The sequence below is a fragment of the Triticum aestivum genome, chromosome 6D (genome assembly GCF_018294505.1).
Source record: "Triticum aestivum cultivar Chinese Spring chromosome 6D, IWGSC CS RefSeq v2.1, whole genome shotgun sequence".
Taxonomy (NCBI): domain Eukaryota; kingdom Viridiplantae; phylum Streptophyta; class Magnoliopsida; order Poales; family Poaceae; genus Triticum; species Triticum aestivum.
In genome coordinates, this window is record NC_057811.1 from 90,439,539 (window position 1) to 90,461,153 (window position 21,615).

A 21,615-nucleotide genomic window follows, 5' to 3' on the forward strand; every position below is an offset into this window, starting at 1 on the left:
CGATGAAAGAAACAAAAGAAATCAAGGAAAAACGAAATTTAATTAAAAAACAAAGTATAACAAAGAAAAGAAGAAACTAAAAAATCTGAAAAGAAATAAGAAATTGAAACAGGAAACAAAAAATGATTTTTTTGAATGAACACAATTGTGAACGACCGAGAACGAACGAAACAAGTAACACGCTATTGGGCCCGCCCATACGCGCTGTGCAGGAAAGCTTCAGTGAGATGGATGCCGAAATCATTAGTTAAGGGGTACCCCTTGTAAAGGTTACTCCCGCCTTCCGAGGTTGCGGCAAGTGGTGCACTGCATGTGCACCATTTGTTGCAAATTCCCTTTTTCATAAATTTGTTTATTGAAAACATTTTATCTTTAAACCGTGTGTCTAAAGGGTTAACCATTTTCAACTTTGAATTTCTCGACTTATGATCTTTGAAAATAGATCTCATGTTAATATGTTTGATGAAATTTGTTTCCACAAAAAATCCAGAAAAAACTCGAGCCGGAAGCTCAATTTTCCCCACCTTTTCCCATTTACGAGCAAAATTGTGTCTCTCATGAAAGAAAAAAATTGCATTTTTTCCTTTCCCTGAGGCACAGTTGTGCCCCTCGCGGAAAGTAAATATATATGCCTCTCACGAAAAAAAAGAGTTTACCACTTTCCGAGAGGCACAATTGGAAGTAAAATTGTGCCTCCACGAGAAGCAAACCAGTGCCTCTGGCGTAAGAAAACAAATTGATTTTTCCTTTCCGAGTGGCACATCGGAAGCAAACCTGTGCCTCTCACGAAATAAATTTTTTCATGCAATTTTTTTGATTTTTTTGTCCAAAATCTAGGAAAACTGGGGCAAAGCTGAAAGCCGAATAAATTCTAAAATCCGGAAGGCAAAAAAAAGATTCCAAGGAAAGCAAGCAATAAGTGCGCGGCTGAGAGCGTGTAAAGTGACCATTGCAGGCTACTGCAATGGTGCTCGGTAGTTTTTAGGGCACCGCTCCGTTAGAGCTCTCGTGACGCCCTGCTAAGCAAGAAGTACATTCGCAGCCGAGGTCCCTCTCGCCTGGTTAGTTTACTATGAAGAAAGGCCCTCTCTGTATTTGCTATTCAAAATAAATTCGAGGCTCCTGTGCAAAAAAAAACACGCGCACATTGCGCAAAGCGATATCTGTATTACAGCGGCCACGTGCATGACGTGCATGCATATAGCACCAACCCGGAGTGACAATTTGCACCTAAACACAAGTTACGTGATCAGAAAGCCGCATTTTTAAAGTTTGAACACCAAACTGCACATCCAACACAAGTTGTGCGACTAGTAGTGATATTACCTTTAATGAAAAAAGGGCCTTCTCTTGGTATTTGCTGTTCCGCCCAACAAGCCCGAAATACCAGCCCATCATTATTATATTTCGAGCGTAAACCAGCCCATTACCATTGGGCCGCGCTGACCCGACGGAACCCGTCACAACACACAACAGAGTCCAAGCGCAGGACGGGCGGCCCAGACCCAAACTTGGGGGAGGGGCAAATCGGGACAGAAAAGGAGTGACAAGTTCATCCACCTCGCGTCCGGCTCCAACTGTGCAAGCAAAGCGGAGATCCCCTCTTCCGCTTCCGCCTCCCCCTCAGCCTCTCCAGAAAATAAACCCCCACCCTGCACCGCGAGTCGCCTCCGTACCGTACACCCCGCACCACTCGCCCCCGAACCCTAGCCAGCCCGCCAGCACCGTCGGCGAATCGAATCCGCGGGCGTCCGTCCGTCCATCCAGCCATGTCGCCGCCCGAGAACCCCAACGGCGGGGCCGCCGCCGCCGCGCCCTCGGAGCCCGCGCCGCCCGCCAAGCCTTCGTCTTCCAAGGGGAAGAAGAAGGACGACAAGAAGGACGACGATCTGGTGAGCTGCCCCCCCCCGTCCCCCCTCCGCCCGGTCTCCCCGGCCGGCCGAGATCGGGGAGCGTCTCGCTTCGATCTGCGGTCCCGCCCCGCCTGATGTGTTTTTGCTTTGGTGCGCGCAGTCGGAGGAGGACCTGGCGCTCAAGGAGCAGCTCGAGCTCTACGTGGTGCGCGCGCAGGACGTGGATCCCGGCGTGCAGAGGCTCGCCCTCGAGAGCATGAGGTACTACCTTCTACTTATTCGCCTGCTGGGACCTCACAGATTCAGTTTTTGGTCCCCGAATTCTGTTCCGGGCCTAGGTCTGGTGGTGCGTCGGCTGCTTGTTCTAGGTTTAGATTTCCGATCTCTGCGCGAATTTGATGAGTGGGCAGGCTCTAGTTCTGGCCTCTGTAGCTACTTCTACCTGACGAACCATTATGAATTGCTGTCACTCTAGTTTGTGTAAAAAGATTAACCTTTGTGTGCCCTCGACTGAGATTTTGACCTTTATACAGGGAGGAGATTCGTTCCTTAGGCTTGTTTAGATTTCTGCTCTCTGTCCGAATTCCTTGAATGTGTAGGCTTTAGTCTTGTAAATTTTGTTCCATCTATCTGGCAAGGTCTCGTGGAGTGCTGCCACTGTAGTAGTTTGTGTAAAAAACAATGTTTTCTTGCTTTAATTCTGTTAGCTGCCACTGAGATTTTGACCCCTACCAGGCAGGAGATTCGTTCAGCTACAAGCTCCATGACGTCTGTCCCGAAGCCACTGAAATTCCTCCGCCCACACTATGGAACCCTTAAGTCCTACTATGAAACTATGCCAGAATCTGAGCTAAAGGTATACTTTACGCTCACACCTGTTGTATGGTGATTTAAATATTGATTCTGGACATTGCTGATATATCTGTTCTACTGTTTTGCAGAAGTACATGGCCGACATACTGTCGGTGTTGGCCTTGACAATGTCTGCTGAAGGAGAAAGGGTATGTGCCTGCCATGTTCCTATTCTGCCACAATTCAGTTTAATACCTTTCAGCGTGAATTGAGGCTAGCCTGCTTAAGATTTGGCCTCTGCCTTTTTATTGTTTCAGGAGAGCCTGAGGTACCGTTTGTTGGGCTCTGAAGGCGACATTGGTTCATGGGGTCATGAATATGTGAGGTAAGAACAATAGTACATAAATTTATACTGTGCTTCCTCTATTATTACTTTACCTGTTTTCGTTTTGTTTTGTGAATTTTTCTTATAGCCCATTTAATCTTACTTAGGTATTTAGTTCATGTCCATCCAAAAGTTCTGTTTTTTATTCCCACTTCATTCTATTAGTTTCAAAAATCCATACCCAGAAATACAAATGCTTACTAGCAAGAGGTTAAAGTTTAGACAGTCATTTTAATACTCAACATGGTCTATTCCTAGGACTGTTACAATGAGGTAGTTGTAGCATGATAGGATAAAGGTTCCTTATGGTGGACATATATTGATTATGCATCATTAATATTCTGCTTTGGTTGCTATATGTGTTCTGACTGCAAGGTTTATCTTATGTGATGGCTAATTTGTACTCCCTCCGTTCCTAAATATTTGTCTTTCTAGATATTTCAACAAGTGACTACATACGGAGCAAAATGAGTGAATCTACACTAAAATATGTCTATATACATCTGTATGTGGTAGTCCATTTGAAATCTCTAAAAAGACAAATATTTAGGAATGGAGGGAGTATATAGCTATCAGACCAAGTTTCCAATACATTGTTGGTTTTGCAATTTGTTATATGCATTTACTTCCACAATTGTTGGATTCTACTGAAACCTTTTTCTCGTGACAGGAATCTGGCTGGTGAAATTGCTCAAGAATTCGAAAAGCGCCAGGTTGGAACTCTCATTCTTGTATCATTACTACGTGGAACTCCTGCTTTGCTCTTTTTGTGCCTCCATTTTTCTATTTACCCCATTGTGATAACCCTTTATTTTTACTTAGGAGGCTTAACTTCCTACTATATCTTAGACATCATTGATGTAATTTGATAAATATTATTACCCCTTTTATCAATGCTGTGAGTGATTTACTTCAACTATTTTGGTGACTACTACTGGTCATGCTCGTAGGCTTTAATCAGTTTGCGGAACTACTGTAGTTTGTCATTTCCTATTCGCTCTAGTTCTCTAAAAGCTGCTGTTTTGGACATAGGCAGTCTCTAGTATTCACCTTTGAGCACTTTGAGTTGTGATATATTCATAAATAAAGCTAAACAGAAGTAGACTTATGAAATATTCTATTCAAGACTAATGACGATATGATTTTTGACTATCTAACTGACATATTTTAAAGGATATTAGTAGTCAAAGTTTTGATGTTATTTGTCAAAGTTTGAATTTTAGTTGTCAAAGTTTTGGATGTTGTACTTTACTTGAACAGGAGTGAGTAACTGGGTCTCCTTATTGTAATATCCAATCTTGATCACATTTGTTTATTACTCACTGCACATATGTTGTTTGTATTCATCTTTTTTTTAATGTGGCATGGTTGCAACCATACTAAGTAGATGTTCTCTGTTTTTTTTCTATTTCTTGTGTGTGTATATATATTTCAAACCTCAAAGTGTTAATTTTGTATTTCTGCAGGGTGATGACATGCCAATTGATGAGTTAATGGAACTAGTGCAGCAAATTGTCTCATTCCACATGAAGGTTTGTTCTTTGAAAATTGTGGACATACATACTCCCTCTGTTCTAAAATAATTTTGTGGTGATGCATTGACGCCTTGTTGGTTTTCTTGTCTTTTTTTTGTATAATAGCATAATGCTGAGCCAGAAGCTGTAGATCTTCTGATGGAGGTATTTTGTCTTGCACAATTTCAACCAGTACATTACCTGTAGCTATTCACCAATGGCTATACTGATGCATGATTTCTTTGCAGGTTGAAGACCTTGATTTGCTAGTTGAGCATGTCGACTCAACAAACTACAAGAGAACTTGTTTGTACCTTACTAGTTCGTCTAGGTATGTCTACAACTCTATACATTAGGTCATACACTGCTATTTTGCTACTGTGCACATCTCTCTAAATGGTTTCTGTAAATTATTGCTTGCACATATTTTCTGGAAAAAGTTCCTACCTATAGATTTGGAATAATAAATTTGAATCTTAGTTGACTTGAATTAATGTTTTGCTCTATCTCAATTTCAAACTGCAGATTCCTCCCTTCTCCAGATGATACGCTGGCACTTGATATAGCATATACCATTTACATGAAGTTTGAAGATCTTGCAAGTGCATTGCGCATTGCTTTGCTTCTTGACAACAAGGTAAGCAGAAAATTATTAGAAGTTGTACTCCTCTGTTTAGGTATTACCTTTAAACTGACATGCATCTCAATGATTTGTAGTCCATACAGTATGTGAAGCAGGTCTACACAGCAACTGATGATCTTGTACTCAAGAAGCAATTCTCATACATCATTGCACGCCATGTATGTATTTCTCTCCTCGCTTTCCCTCGCTTTCCCTCTTTCCACCTCCCTATGAATTTTGATTCCATCTGTACCCTTAACCTTGGTGAATTGTTTATGTCTTGCATTTAAAGTAGCTTATCTTACAAATTTTGACCGTGAGCTCTCCTCTTCTGAAGGGTTTGGCCATGGAGATTGATGATGAGATAGCTGCAGATGAAAATGACAAGGAAATGTTGCAAGAAATAGTTAATAACACCAAGCTGAGCGAGGGGTACCTCACTCTTGCTCGTGATATCGAAGTTATGGAGGCAAAATCTCCAGAAGATATTTATAAGGTGACCTATATTTCACCGATTTCATCTTTATGGTAGGCTTTTTAGTCCATTATAAAAGTATGCTTATACTTTCTAATCTTTAGGTCCATTTGATTGACGGACGTGGTGCCAGCTCCAGTCTTGATTCTGCAAGACAGAATTTGGCTGCAACATTTGTCAATGCATTTGTTAATGCTGGATTTGGCCAGGTTAGTTTTTGTGGAGAACATGTTATTTGTGGTCCATATGAGGCAAGAGTGAATATTAAGTTTGTTCATTTGTGCAGGATAAGCTGATGACTGCTCCATCTGATTCTTCCAGCAGTGGGTCTTCTGGAAACTGGTTATTTAAGAATAAGGAACATGGAAAAGCCAGTGCAGCAGCTAGCCTGGTACAATCACATCATTTAGTTATATTTCAAACAATAAGGTTTCTTTAAGTTATAACTAGCTAATACTAAATGAAATTATTGCTTGCAGGGAATGATTCTCCTGTGGGATACTGATTCTGGGCTTGCCCAGCTCGACAAGTACTTGCATAGTACTGATACTCATGTTGTTGCTGGAGCTTTGCTAGGTATTGGAGTTGTCACCTGCGGTGTGAAGAATGATTGTGACCCTGTATGTATTCCAATTTATTAGCTGCTTCCTCTCCCCCTCTTTGATATTATGCCTCCTTGATATTATGCAAGTTCTGTCTTTAATAAGAATTTGTTTCCAGGCACTTGCCATCCTCATGGAGTATGTTAACAAGGATGACTCAAACATACGGATTGGTGCAATCTTGGGTCTTGGTATTGCATATGCTGGTTCTCAAAAGGATGAGGTGGAAATCGGTGCTTGCTATTGTCTGTTGTTACCTTATCATCAGTTATATATTTCGTGCTAACATGGTTTCCTGTATTCCAGCTAAGAGTGCAACTCTCGGCTATATTGGGAGACCCCCAAGCAACACTCGAGGTCTTGGTCTTCACTGCTGTTGCTTTGGGATTGGTGTTTGTTGGTTCATGCAACGAAGAGATTGCACAATCCATCATATTTTTCTTGATGGAGCGTAGTGAGGCCGAGCTGGCAGAGCCAATTATACGCCTTCTTCCTGTTGCGCTTGGCCTTCTATATCTTGGAAAGCAGGTAAATACTCAGCATTTGCGTTTAATGGACATAATATTTGTTTCAAGGATTCGCCCAGTCTTTTGTGAAGAGCATCTCTTGGATCCAACTAGAAAGCTGATTGCAATTGTTACTATTGTTTTCATACTATGTTGTTGCTACTGATTCTAAATTTAGCTTATGCACACATCTTCATCATAGCACATGTCTTTTTTCAAGGCAATTTAAATGCATCCAGATAACTTATTATTGGTGAACTATTTCAGGAAAGCGTTGAGGCTACTGCGGAGGTTTCTAAAACATTTGATGAGAAGATCAGGAAATATTGTGACGTAACACTTATGTCCCTTGCATATGCTGGAACAGGAAATGTGCTCAAGGTACTTAACCTTCAATCCCTAGATTAACATGTTTGCTGACTTATAACAGCTTCAAACTGTATTTTAATGGCTCCAACCTTTTCCCAATTCTTAATGCAGGTTCAGAAACTTCTTGGTATTTGCTCACAACATCTTGAGAAAGGCGAAACACACCAAGGCCCAGCTGTCCTTGGAATTGCTCTTATTGCCATGTCTGAAGAATTAGGAGCTGAAATGGCTGTACGATCACTTGAACGTCTTCTACAGTATGGCGAGCAGAATATTAGACGAGCAGTTCCTCTTGCACTTGGTATCCTCTGTATTTCGAACCCCAAGGTAATAAGTTATTTGAAATCTCTATCTTGAATTTGTGCCTGATCAGTTACTGTGAAGAGTCGCAGAGTTCATTAGAATGCAAAATGTTTAACTCAAGTAGTAAAAAACTTCAAAGCAAAACATTTTGATCCTACGTCCCCCTAAGATAAGAGATTGCTGGTCCTTGCTTCTTATTTTTCATGACAATATCTTATTATGTAATGTAATTTATAGTGTAACAAAAGTGCAACATACTATCAAAGGACTTCGCCAGTTGTTAATTTTGCCATGTGCATACTGGGACATTCTCCATGTTATGATTTAAATGCTTGTTCAGTGGTTCATTTTCAGTGTTATGATGTTTATTTTGGACAATTCTAATATCTTGTATTTATCAGGTAAATGTAATGGACACACTGAGCAGATTGAGTCATGATGCAGATGCTGATGTGTCAATGGTATGCACTTCTTAACCTAGCAGTTAATTTCTAAAATTCATGCTTCATCTTATAACTTGGTTACCTTGCTCTAGGCTGCGATAATCTCATTGGGTTTGATTGGTGCTGGTACAAACAATGCCAGAATAGCTGGTATGCTTCGTAATCTATCGAGTTATTACTACAAAGAGGCTGCTCATCTATTCTGTGTAAGTACATATCTGGTGCTCCTTTAGCATCCTTTTCCCTATGGTGGTTTCCTGTTTGTATTGGAGTTGCAGACTTGCATATGCTGATCAGTTTTGTATGTTCAGGTAAGAATTGCTCAAGGGCTTGTTCACCTTGGGAAAGGTTTGCTGACACTTTCTCCATACCATTCCGACCGGTTTCTTCTTTCCCCGTGAGTTAACTATCTTCAAGCACTGAATTTCCCCTTCCAATATTGTTGGATTCATCTGACAGTTCCTTTGTTCTTTTATTTAGGATGGCACTCGGAGGGATTGTCACTGTTCTGCATGCCTGCCTTGATATGAAGTCCACCATTCTAGGGAAATATCACTACATTCTTTACATTATTGTATTGGCAATGCAGGTATGTATATAACTCATCTGCCAATTTTTATAACCAGACCAAACAGCCAGTTGATGATAAAGATTATAAACTCTTCTTTCCTTGTTACAGCCAAGGATGCTTTTAACGGTGGATGAGGATCTGAAGCCTCTTCCTGTTCCAGTGCGGGTTGGGCAAGCAGTTGATGTGGTCGGGCAGGCAGGAAGACCTAAGACGATAACCGGCTTTCAGACGCATACCACTCCTGTCTTGCTTGCAGCCGGGGAGCGAGCGGAATTGGCGACTGACAAGTAAGTTTGACTAGGACTGCACATGTTCTTCGTCGTCTGAATATGTTCCTCTCCATGGCAGCTAACCACTGTTGCCTTGTGTCGTGCAGGTACATCCCCCTGACGTCGACGTTGGAGGGCTTTGTAATTCTGAAGAAGAACCCTGAATACCACGAGGAGTGAGGGAAACCCCCTAGCTTTGATCTGATGCAAGTTTTTGGAGTCCCCCAGCTTGGCAGACTCGGAGGCAAAGGTTGTCGTCACGGAGGATCCTTTGATATGCCCTTACACAAGGCACTTGCTGGTGTTTCATCCAAAAACTTTTTATTCCGTCCACCAGAGCTGTAACTAACTGCAAGCTTGTTTGGTTGCCCTAATGGACCGGCATGTACCCACACTGGTGGACATGTAGGAGTTGAACTGGTGGTGTCTTTTGACCTTAAGCTTATTTGTATATGTATCAAATGTGTACTGAAAGTTACATCTTTAGGACTGATACGGCGTTGTCATTCATTAGCACAGTATGTTTAGCCTTTTTTGTGGACCTGCGCCCGTCTACTTATTTTTTGTGGAGTACCATGTTATGTCAGCAGTTAATTGCTGCTATCTCGTTTACGTTATTCAGTTGCTGATACTAAATTGCAACCTGGCCTGGCCAAACGCAATGCACTTATAACACTGTTAAACTAAAATTAGTATATGGTGCACTACATCATCAGGACTGAGCTGAGCATCATTGCAACTCGCAAGCGGCCCTGTTCGGTTGAGCATTGGAGGGATTTTTGGAGGGGACTCGCCTGTTCGGTAATCCTCCGGCTCCACAAAATCCCGCGCTCTGGCTCCTCTGAGCGTGCTCCCACTCCTCAATCCATCGTGTGAGGCAGAAAAGGAGCTGCGGAGCGCCACTTTTCCTCGCTCCTTGACCTATGACTAGCTCGCTCCGCTCCATGCTGCTAACTCCGCGGAGATTTCATTGTATATATATTTATTTTTCCAATTAAGAAGTCATTTAAAAGTGTGGCAGTACCCAACGTTTTAAGAGCATATGGATAGGAGAAGCTTCCCAGATTTCTGTGTGCAATTTTTGTTGCTATTTTTATCATATTTCTTTGTGAAGAATAGAACGTCGTTGCTTCCTTCCGGTCAGGATCCCTTCTCTTCATCCGGATTCATGGGCTGTAGATATTGTTAATGGCAAACAAGTTTTAGAACCGCATGCTGCTATCATTTTGTGTGGGTGCTGGATGATTTGGACTGAAGAAACAATAGGAGACATGGAGAACTTCAAATGGGCCATTGATACCATCCACGATCTAGCTGCGCTAGTGGGTTTCAAGACGACACGAGAGCCGAGGGAGAAATCGGTCTGGATACCCCCTTCGCCCCATGAGATCACTTACATCAAGGTCAATGTCAATGTTGACATGAGCTATTACGAGCAATGTGGCTATGGTAGTACGGGAGTTGTTCTTCGGAACCATATCGAAGCTTTGGTTCAGGCACAACCAATTTGGTACCGAGTTGCACAAAATGCAAGCACTATGGAAGCCTTGGCAGCCTTGGCGCTCCGTGATGGCATTCGTCTTGCTCTTGGACATCTCAAGGTGATCATCAAAAGTGATGCTCAAGATGTTGCGCGAATGCTAAATGAGGCAAAATTTTCAAGGGCAGACCTGGCATACATATGCTGTGAGATTTGGGAGGTAAGCTCCAGTTTTTCAATCTTGCTCCATTGTCCATATCAATTGAGAAGCAAATGAAGCGGCACACAGGTGTGCCAAACAGGCTGGTGAGGATCGTAGAAGATGTATCTGAGTGAATTACACCCCTGCTTTTCTTCTAGGATGTATTCACACACTATAATCCTCCTGAGTAATTCAATATAACCTGTTGTTGCAAAAAAAAAATCGGCCTACTCAGAACTATTACACCACAACACTGATGCAATGGCATGTGGACTGCCGTGAAAAAGCACTTTAAGCGGCAGGCTATCTGCCGGGACAATATTTCTCCCGACAGATAGAATCGCCACGAGAACGGCTGCCGGGAATTACTTGTCCCGGCAGATAAAATATTCCTGGCAGTCCAACTGCCCTAGCGCATTTATTTGCCGGCAATTTCTTTTCTCCCGGCAGATTAGGCATGACACGTGGTACATCAGTTACTGGCAGTCAAACTGCTGGTAGAAGATTTTTGACCCGGCAGTTGTTTTGCCGGTATGTAGATTTCACTACCTAATTGTTAGACGTCCCCTATCTCATATCCATTTAATATGTTCAAGCAATCAGGACATATCAGACGTACAATTTATACATACTTCAATCAAAGTCACATATATGTCCCATCCATACACTTCAATCAAAATAACATCAGGCCTCATCCAGTACCTTAAAACTTCATTCGATAAACATAACGACCATATTTAGGGTCGCGCTATATAGGGTCGCCAGGGTCGCGCTATTCGTCACCCTGGGTGAGGAATAGTTATTCTTCACCCCCTCTCTATTTTGACATCAATGCACCGTATTTTTACGTTTTGTAAATTTTATCTTATTTTATACGTAAAAAGTGAATGTAAGAAAATATATACTCGCCGTAAAATATATTTTATGTTACGTAAAATTACGAATGTAAAAACATAGTGTAAAACATACATAAGATGCGATTTTTCTAGTCTTATAACCTATATTTTTGTTTTCTTATACCAAATTTTATGTAGTGAATCAGTATAAATGTAACTATTTGTATTCCAAACGTAATTTATTTATGAAGCGGTTGTAAGATTACCTCGGATGAAGAATAACTTATTCTGCATACTGAAAGATGAATAAATAAAAGGAGGATGTGCCACAAAATGTACAGTACAGATATGTTTTAAAATGTGCCACACAACGAGTGCGGCAATAGAGCTCACGGGCTCGCCTGCTCATGCTACGTGTTCTTAGGAGATAGGAGGTACAGGTATTCCAATGGGACAACGAGTAGTTGGTACAGGTATTGAATGCGATGGTAGATAGGAGGAAAAGCTACCTAGCGTCCAGCACTGTAGTGACTTCGCCGTCTGATATGAGACGCAGGTGCATAACGGCTCGCGACCGTGAGGTTAGCTACGCACCTTCTCGAAACAGAAAAGGTTAAGCGCACTTTGTAAAAGAAAAAAACTAGTGGAGCGAACACTCTAGTATTATTATTATTTTTTCTTTTCCGGTTTTATTTACATTTTAATTTCTTTTTTTCTTTTGGGTAAATACACATGCTAAAAATATAAAACATTCACACACATCAAAGAAATGTTCGTGGATATACAAAACTTTCATGTGTACGTCAAAAATACTTTTATGCGTGTGTTAAAAATATCCATCGTGTTAAAAAAATCAACTCATATCTTTAAAAAAATTCATGATGTATATTGTAAACTTGTTTGTCATGCAGTAAAAATTATTCATTGTGTAATTCATACATGTTCATCGTGTAATATCAAAATATTCATCGTGCGTTAACACGTTTTATAGTTACATCAACATTAAGAATCATGGTGTTTTCCAAAATTGTTCATAATGTAATTCAAAACCATTTAGCGTATATTTGAAAGTGTTCATCAGTTATAAAAAAATATATTCAAATGTAATTAAAAAATATTCACCTTGTATTAGAAAATGTGCATGACATATCTTTTAAATACATCATTACTAAAAAAATCACTCTGCATTTCTAAAAAGAATCGTGTATTATATTGTGCTTGTGTATGTATCATCAAATGCATGTATTTTTCCAAGAAATAAGCATAAAAAGAAAAAAATATTCATGTGTTTAAAACTAATAAACATGGTCTATCTAAAAAAATCAATGTATATCTTACAAAATGTTCAATGTATTTAGGAGATGTTCACCGTGTATTTAAAAATTGTCGGTGTGTATCTTAGAAAACATCAGCACATTTAAAAATTATTCACCATATATTTAGAAAAATATATTACGTGTCTTTGAAAAATGTTCAACGTATGTTTAATAAATACTCATAGTATATTTAAAAAATATTCAACGTGCGTTTGAGAAATGTTCACCCGTTCCATGAGCAGGCAAGCTCGTCCGCTCCTATGTATTTTCGTGCAAACAATATGATAAAAAGGCTCCCCCATGCATTTCTTTGTCCAATAATACATGCGATTGTTGTTCGACCGGGAGGCGAGAGAGAACTACAGAAAGAGGTGAACAAAAGTAGTAAGTTTCTCAAACATGTATTGTTTTGAAGTGCATGTTCAAACCTACCGTCACAGGTTGTACCGTACTTTGGTGGATTCAAATGTACTCAGACCCCGGTGCCAAAAAGAACACAGGATTGGAATTGCACGCTAGCAATGTCTACACCGAGCTTTGTTGGAGAAATCGTGTGGCAGAGATATGCAAGATTGGGGATGGCTGGCTAAAACAAACGGCTGCTTATAGTATAGTATATTCTAATCACGTAGTGGATTCTTTTTGTAGTACATAATCTAATCGCACCCCGCAAAAAGAAATCAGTTTTGCTAAAGCACATCTAGATGTGCCATAAGTATTGCACATCTAAGTCTTATGTCATTGATTTTACATCAAGATTCGTGTGGATATTTTTTTTTTCTTTTCCTCTTTGTGCTTGACTCACTCACTTAGATATGCAATAACTAGGATACATTTAGATGTGCCCTAGACACACTCAAAAGAAATAGTATAATGTAATCACGCAGTGACCCCACCAAGGATGCTGGCGTGCATACATACATCAATGTTACGTGCCGTTTTATGTTCGAAGTCGCGTGCCGTTTTGACCCTGACGCCGTCGTTCCCTTAACGGCCGTCCAGCATGCACGTGGGACCAGCCGTGTGCTATACGGATGAATTAACTGCTTCATGGCATATCACGAGGAGGAGAACGTATGCTTGGCGATTCCGTGAGCAGGCGCGCTCGTGCACTCCTGTGGATTTTCGGCCACACAACCAACAAAATGAAGTAGTGCCACAATGGAGAAGTACATGTGTTCTGGGTGTGCCACATAACCAAAATGAGCAGAGTGGCTTAACAACCAACAAAATGAGCGGAGCAAGTGTCCAGGTTTCACAAATTAAACAAGCATATTACATAATCACTCCACCAACTTTTGTAGGTCTTCCAAATCTTCAGGAGCTTGAAAATCTTCCAAACCTCCATTAACTTGTGTACCTTTGGGAAACCTGCAACAGATAGGATACTCAAAAGGGAGCTCAAATTTCAGAATTTGAATTAATATTGAAGTTTGATATGCTACCGTTTAACTCAAGGAACATGTATAGAGACCAGGAGAGTAGTCATTCTTTGCATCTCAAGGAATAATATGACACATGTACAAAAGAATACATCATACTACAAAGTGGCGATTTTTTTTCGGAACGGAGGCAAAGATTGCCTCATCTATTAATTAAGCAGAAGAGAATCGCCCAGTTAATTACGGAAAGCCAAGCAAAAACCGAAACAACAAGGGCCAAGCTCACTCCCAAAGACTGACACACAGGGCAAAGCCCACCCTCATCGACAACATGTCGACGTACAGCGAGACAACGCAGCTCCGACTCTGACGGAGAACTCAGAAGAACAAAACCAGACACGACTGGCGCCACGGAAGATCGCCGAACGGGCCACCTACAACCAGTCATCGTACACCACAGGGCCCCGCCGCCACAGCTTCGACTCCGCAGCAATAAGCAAACCGAGGCAAAACCATGGACACGCCGGAGAAGAGCCGACTACCGCAACCATTGCCGCGTCGCCGATATCGCTCCCACCATCATCGTTGGCACAGAAGCCTGGCCGCAACAGTGATCCTCTCGGGGCCGCCGCCCCAACATCCACTGCTCCGTCGCGCCCAGCGCACTCCACCGGCACTGCCTTCCGGGGCCGCCGCCCCGACATACCATCGCTCCCCTCGAGCGGCAACACCGCACAACCCAGTTGCCCGCAGCCCACGCTGCTTAGGGCAACCGCTCGCAGACCACGAACGTCGCACCACATCTGGGGCCGCCGTCCCGACATAAAGTCAGACCGCCCCCTCTAGGGCGCATCGACCGAGCCGACACCCCCACCGCCCAAGCGGGACAAGGATGCCACCCGAACAATGTCGAGATAGAGCCCCACCTCATAGAGTTGTCACTCGCATTGTTCTCGAGATCGCCACCTCGGCGCACAATCAGAAACCACCCGGAGCCGCCACCCCGACGTCCATTGCCCCGCCGACGAAGAGATCCATGCAAACCACAATATGCTGACTCTCCAAGGCGATGCCTCAAAGAAGGAAACGACGTAGCCGCCGTCATCGCCCGCTTCGACCATCCGAAGCTAGAGATTTCTCCCGGAGAGTCGTGTAATGGAGCTCCACGGCAACACCTTCAAGAAGGGAAGACACCATGGTCATGGCGACGCTGTTCCCGGCACCGACCCAAAGTCAGTGCTGGACTTTCGCCCGAAGCTCCTCCACACCTTCGAATCTGAGCAGATCCGAAGCACTGGACAACACACAATCCTCCGGTCGACGTCCACCGGCTCCACCTAGCCGCCGCACCTCTCAAACTCGCAGGACCCGCCAGATCTGCGGCATCCGCCAACCTGCGCGGCCACGCCTGGCCGCCCATCGTGGCCACCACGTGCCGCCTCGCGCCTGCACAACTATAACCGAGCTGCAGCTGCAGCTCACCCACGCCGCGCGCCAGATCTGCGTCGGCCTTGTCATCCCGCACAAGCAGACCACCCGTGCCCCATCACATCCGAGCGCCAGGGCTCCAGATCCGCCGTCCCGCAGTCGGACGCAGGACGAGCTCCGCGAGGAAGGAGCAGCACCACCGCAACCAGGGCCAGCGAGGATCCATGCCGGAAGCGCTGCACCACCGTCCGCTTGATGCCCCATGCGCTGACGCCCGCACGAGCTAGCCACACGGGAGCTCCATCACGCGGAGGGAGAAGCCCTGCCGCTGCCGCCGCCGCAGCCGCGCGGGCTTTGCCCGCCGGCGCGTCCTGGCGGCGGCGAGGAGAGGGGAGACGGGGGAGGAGCTTCTTGCGCGGCGGCGGCTAGGTCGCCGCCCGTGTCGCTCGTGCGGAGTGACGCGGGGCCCCGAGAGAACTTGCACGCGTTTTAAAGTGGCAATTTTGACAAACAAAACTATGCGCCTATGCCTCGTCTAGCATACAGGAACACAAATATTGCTCACGTACAGCTAGTAGCGAACAAAGCATCAAGGAATCAATATTTCAGTACCAAATTACCAAAATAATCTAATATAGTCAGATCATCACAGCTGTATAGGACAACAATACAATAGAACAATGTACCAAGGAAAAAAATGTATACATTGTTTCACTTCCAATGTAAATCATCTTTGAAAGGACTATTAAGCACCAAGGAATAAATATTTCAATAGGAAATCAGCAAAATAGTCTGATACAGTAGTGGAACTTGGTGACTTAACATGCAACTGTTGGAAAGGGTAAATACAAAATGGGATAAATAGAAAAAACTCAATGGCAGATCCATAACTGGACTATCTTTTGGAAAAATAGAAACCACTTCCGCCAGCTTGTCATTTGTGTACCTTTGGTACTAAACGAACATGACAATAAGTATACAGAGACAATAGTGGAAGATGTTAAATCCTAAACCAGATACCGAACTGTAGTGTACATTTAATTCAGAAATAGTAAATTCTTAGCAGCGGATTCAGAATTGGACTAGCATTTAAGAACAAATTAAGAACTTTGTCAAACTAAATACTCTTTTCAACAGACATGTAAAAGCTTCCACTAATTATATGCAAGAACATGCATACACAGGACATGTAAAGCTTCCACTAATTACATGCATACACATGACATGCAAGAACATCATCCAATAAAAGTCTCCATCGGTCCAGTCACATAGATCAAGCAATTAACCATGCGGCAACTTAACATCACACACATAGTAGCCAAGATAAACATGTATATTACCTCCTCAGCTTGCTTGTGGTCGCATTCCTGCTTTTTCCATGGACTTGTCCACTTCCAACTGCATACATAGAAGCAAAGCTTTTTAAGCAATCAACCATCATAGTAATTGGTAAGTTTAATCATAACCACATAAGAACAAAAGCTCACATGCTTGTATGGCCATGCGATACATCGCCCTTGAGCTTGCCCCATGGTGACCATGTTCCCAACACCACGAGGTAGTATAGCATCCCTTCTTATTACATAGTTCATAGCAACCTCACAATATTCAGAGCCAAGCTCCTGACCACCTACCACCTTTCTCCGATCAATTGATAGAATGGTTGCTTTTGCCACTGGGATACTATGATCTCGATAAACATTATACAGGATCACATCATTTCCTTTCTGAGTAAGCATGAAAAAGAACTCAGATAAGCGAAAGTGTCTTTGTCATCCTAAACAGTGAAGAGCAACAAAATATAAACAAAGTACAATCTGGCCTGCTGATTTTTTTGTGTGATTGCAACTTCCTTGCTTGTTGCCATCTTGTGGCGATGAAGTGCCACATCCTTTGTTGTGTGAGCCCTGTTGCCTTCTTCTTTTGCAAAATGGTTGCTTCCTTCTCTCGCGGCACCTCATGTTGAGTGGTACTAGAAAGTACAAAGTTTTTCTGAGTGGGTGCTGGTAACTTCTTTTGCAAGAGTGCTTCTTCAGCCTTCTTCTGCAAAATGGTTGCTTCTTTCTCTTGCCGCACCTCAAGGCTGCGGGTGGCAGATTCTGCACTCTCTTCATGCTCATACCCCCTTCATCTCCATATCCACCTCCGTATCCACCTTCATATCCATCTTCATGTCGATATCCACATCCATGGCCACCTTCATATCCATAGCCGCCACCATGGCCACTTCCATATCCATATCCAGAGTGAGACAAGTCATACTCTGGATTGAACTGAATATTTTGCCGCACATTTGATTGTAACAGTCTCCTCATTTGTTGAAGTTCATCCTTCAGAGTTGTAACTACTGTTTGGAAATTATGCTCCATTTGATCTACACGCTCGACAAGAATTGCATTTGATTGCCGAGCTTCTTTTGCTTCTTCCTCGGCCATTTGAAGCTTAGTGGATTTCAGCTTTCTAGTACCCGGCATGCCCAAAATTGCAGCACTTGGTCCTAGACCTAAACACCTCACATACCCATTCCTCTCGTTTCCTACGACATGCAAGAAGAGGTCACCTTGCTGGATGCTTTTTTCTAAAAGTTCTGGACGCTCATTTGACTTCTCTTCTATCTTTTTCTACAAGACAGAACATATGATCCATGAACACATCAGCAACATAGTGTCTACTAAAGACTATAACTCCAATGTTCTAGAAAAAAAACTAACAAGTTCAAAGCCTAAATATTGCTGCAACTCAAAATACTTACACACATAGTTGCTGCAGCCACACTTGAAGGGGCACCAGTCTTCGTGCACGTGTGTGTTTCTATAAACAGTTCATGTCTCTGAGGGGGGCATCCATTCTTCTTATGATACATTCATTTTCTTATAGTTAGTTCATAACAATCAAGAAAGGTGCAAAATAGAGTTGTGTAAGTAAGATCAATATATACCATTTCATGAGAAACACAAGCATGACTTTTGTTGCCTGATGTATGCAATAATTCCATCTCCATTCGATTTTTTCTTCCTTGCTCGCTACGTTGCTACAAATATTGATCCAATGAATTGTAAATTAGAACCGAACTGCAGGAAAGTGCACATATATTTTCTTGCAACATACCTTCCCTGCTTCAGTTTTCCAGAAAGCAACAAGCTCTTTCCAATCAGTTGGGCTAACTCTGTTATCAGGGACAACTTGAAGTTCCTCATCGGCCATCTTCTCATCAAAATACAAAGTCTTCAACTCAGATTTGAAATCCCTCCATTTCTTCGCAGCGCTTCCCATTACCCAATCCTTCAGTTTGTCATCCACAACATAGTACATCTGCTTTCAAGCAAGTGTAAATGGAGAGTGTAAGGGTGATGTATTAGATAAAGGGGAAAATTATACTACAAGTCATCTAGAGATACAGGGCAAGTTATACCAGAAATCATAGAGTATACCTTTAAGGTTTTCCACAAATGATTTTTTTGCTCAACATCAACCTTTCTCCAATCATTATGCCCAAGAGATATTTTACTTTTCACAAGTGTGGAGATGAAGTTTGAAAACTCCGAGGCATTGTCCCCAATAGGTTGTCCATCACCATTGTACTCCACACGAATTGGTGGGACTGTCCCCAATCTATCATACACATTATGCATTCTAGTGCGTTTTTCCTCTTCTTCCCCTTCGTTTCTTGATCCAACTCATGGTCTAAACATGGAAAATAGTTACTACACTACCATCATTTAACTAACAGTCTATATACATAGATTTTAGAGCTACATACCTTCATGCTCTTCAATGCTGTCACTTGGCATGTCATCAACCTATCATACACATTATGCATTCTAGTGCGTTTTTTCCTCTTCCCCCCCTTCGTTTCTTGATCCAACTCATGGTCTAAACATGGAAAATAGTTACTACACTACCATCATTTAACTAACAGTCTATATACATAGATTTTAGAGCTACATACCTTCATGCTCTTCAATGCTGTCACTTGGCATGTCATCAACATCTCTAGTCGTTTGGGACCTAAGAACTCGAGTTACTTCAATAATAGGCTTTTCTGCGGTGCTCTACACATAACAAAACAAGATGGGCCATTTGCATTTCTATCCCTAACTCGAACCACCTAATCAGATATACCCCTAATTTGAAAGCCTGCTAAAAAATGCCCCTCCGCCGTTAGGTGCCCTTACAGAAATGCCCTTCTGCGCCGTTACCGTCTCGTCAAAGAGCTTTGACCGTCCTAAAAAAATAGCAAAAAAAATCTAAAATTTTGTGAGATCGAAATTACTCATGTGCGCAAGGTGCGTGCAAATTTTCTTGCTATTTGGACATTTCAGGAGCTCGTGGCGAGGAAAAATAGTTAATCTGTACTCTTGTGAACAGTAAATTTGAAATAAAATAGCAAGAAAATTCAAAAAATATAAAAAATTTTGGCATCAAAGAGGCTTGGGTGGACAAGGTGCTTGCAAGTTTTTGTGATCAAATGACATGCGAGGAGCTCTAGCAAAAAAACAAAATAGTCATTTTTTCCAAAGTTTTTTCCCGAGCCAAATTTTGTTTTTTCTCCACGAGCTCCTATAGTGTCCGAACACAAAAAAAATTGCACGCACCTTGCAGACCCGAGCCTCTTTGATGCCAATTTTTTTCATATTTTTTGAATTTCTTGCATTTTTTTGAATTTACTGTTCACAAGCATATTTATTTACTGTTTTTTCTTTGCCACGACCTCCTGGAATGTCCAAACAGCACGGAAATTTGCACGCTTCTTGCGAACCTCAGTATCTTTGATCCCACAAAATTTCAGATTTTTAAGATTTTTTTTGCTATTTTTTTCAGGACGGTCAAAGCCCTTTCTCCGGCTTTGACCGGGCGGTAACGATGCAAAAAGGCATTTCTGTAAGGGCACCTAACGGCGGAGGGGCATTTTTAAGCAGGCTTTCGAATTAGGGGCAAATGTGATTAGTGGGTTCGAGTTAGGGACACAGATGTAAAAGACCCAAACAAGATATGTAAAACTGAAGTAATAGATGCAGTTTTACAATAGATGCAATAACCAAATAGAAGCATGTTATATCACCTTCTTCCTTTTAGTTTGTCGCTGACTGGCTTTGCCTCCAGAAATTTCTTTAGCATCTGCAAATCTGAAGGACCCAAATTGTGCAAAATCCTCACTGTTTCTTGCTTTAAGATTCGCTAGCCTCTCTTCCTCTCGTGCTTTAGCATTGTCTTCGTCTCTTCCTTTTTCCAATTTTTTTCCTAAAAAGAAAATTTATAGCGCATTAGAATTGACACATTGGATATCAAGTATATAAGCATGTAACTGAAAAATGAAAGGAAAAGGCACACACTTTGGTTGCTAAACTGCAGGAACAAGTGTTCCATCTATATCCGTCCTACTACAAGGTATATTTCTAACATCAACACAAGGATCTACATTGGCATCCAGATCAGCGATTGTCATAGTAGGTGCATCATGGTGGTCAAAATCTTCATCTCCCACTCCAAACATATCATACAGGTCTCGTGGATGAGGAAAGCTTCTAACAGAATACCAATCTTTATCAAGCTTATCTTGCACATAGTACACTTGGGTTGCTTGCAATGCCAAAATGAAAGATTCATCAAACTTGAGTAAATGATTGAAGTTCACACGTGTGACACCAAGATCATCGAATTGAACCCACTTGTCTTGTGCACTGTTGTCAACCCAATCACGATTGAAAAGCACAATACTTCCTTTGTTGTTATAATTTAACTCAAGGATTTCAGTTATCACACCATAATATATTTTTATTCCTGACCATAAGATTTTCATTATCTTCACTTGTGGGAGACAAAATCGGAGATACAGGAGAAACCCCGCTGCTTTGGGTAGGTCTACCCTGGTCATACGAATTTGTGTGGAAATTGTACCCATCTATGGTATAACTATTACACTTCCTTGCAGCTAAAAAGGGCCCGTTAGCTAAAGTTCGAATCTCTTCAAAAATATCTTCACCATTCGCAATTAGTTGTGCCACATGGAGCTTAAACCACTCATGGAATTTCTCATGGCGAATGTGACTAATCTCTAACTTATTCCCGTGGCCAATCGAAGTTAAATAGGCATCATACTTTTTGCAGGAATTAAGTATGCAAATTTAGCAATATGACAAATATCGTTCATAGGCTCAAATGGAAGAAATTCTTAGAAATAAAATACCTCAAGTATGAATCTATGTTATCATAATTAAACAAAACATATCGATGTGCTTGCAACCATGACTTGTGATCTAAGGTCAC

General features: G+C 42.1%; 1 protein-coding gene across 1 annotated transcript; it reads left to right on the forward strand.

The window, feature by feature from the left end:
* The first annotated feature begins 1,568 nt into the window (after window positions 1–1,568).
* LOC123143777 (26S proteasome non-ATPase regulatory subunit 2 homolog A) lies at window positions 1,569–9,197 on the forward strand. Its single transcript, XM_044562763.1, has 25 exons — window positions 1,569–1,892; window positions 2,014–2,114; window positions 2,589–2,709; window positions 2,795–2,854; window positions 2,963–3,030; window positions 3,701–3,743; window positions 4,497–4,562; window positions 4,671–4,709; window positions 4,793–4,875; window positions 5,070–5,181; window positions 5,262–5,345; window positions 5,504–5,662; window positions 5,746–5,850; window positions 5,928–6,032; window positions 6,121–6,261; window positions 6,362–6,466; window positions 6,550–6,771; window positions 7,017–7,130; window positions 7,230–7,445; window positions 7,823–7,882; window positions 7,957–8,070; window positions 8,176–8,261; window positions 8,345–8,453; window positions 8,544–8,722; window positions 8,812–9,197. Exons 1-25 carry the CDS (start codon window positions 1,770–1,772, stop codon window positions 8,882–8,884), a joined length of 2,688 nt encoding a protein of 895 aa, XP_044418698.1. The 5' UTR covers window positions 1,569–1,769; the 3' UTR covers window positions 8,885–9,197.
* Window positions 9,198–21,615: the final 12,418 nt, after the last annotated feature.

Excerpts from the sequence above, each read along its gene's own strand:
- LOC123143777 (XM_044562763.1), top strand. The coding sequence starts at position 1,770 with ATGTCGCCGCCCGAGAACCCCAACGGCGGGGCCGCCGCCGCCGCGCCC. Across the intron at positions 5,182-5,261 it reads CTTTGCTTCTTGACAACAAG|TCCATACAGTATGTGAAGCA; the intron begins GTAAGCAGAAAA and ends AATGATTTGTAG. Across the intron at positions 6,772-7,016 it reads TTCTATATCTTGGAAAGCAG|GAAAGCGTTGAGGCTACTGC; the intron begins GTAAATACTCAG and ends GAACTATTTCAG.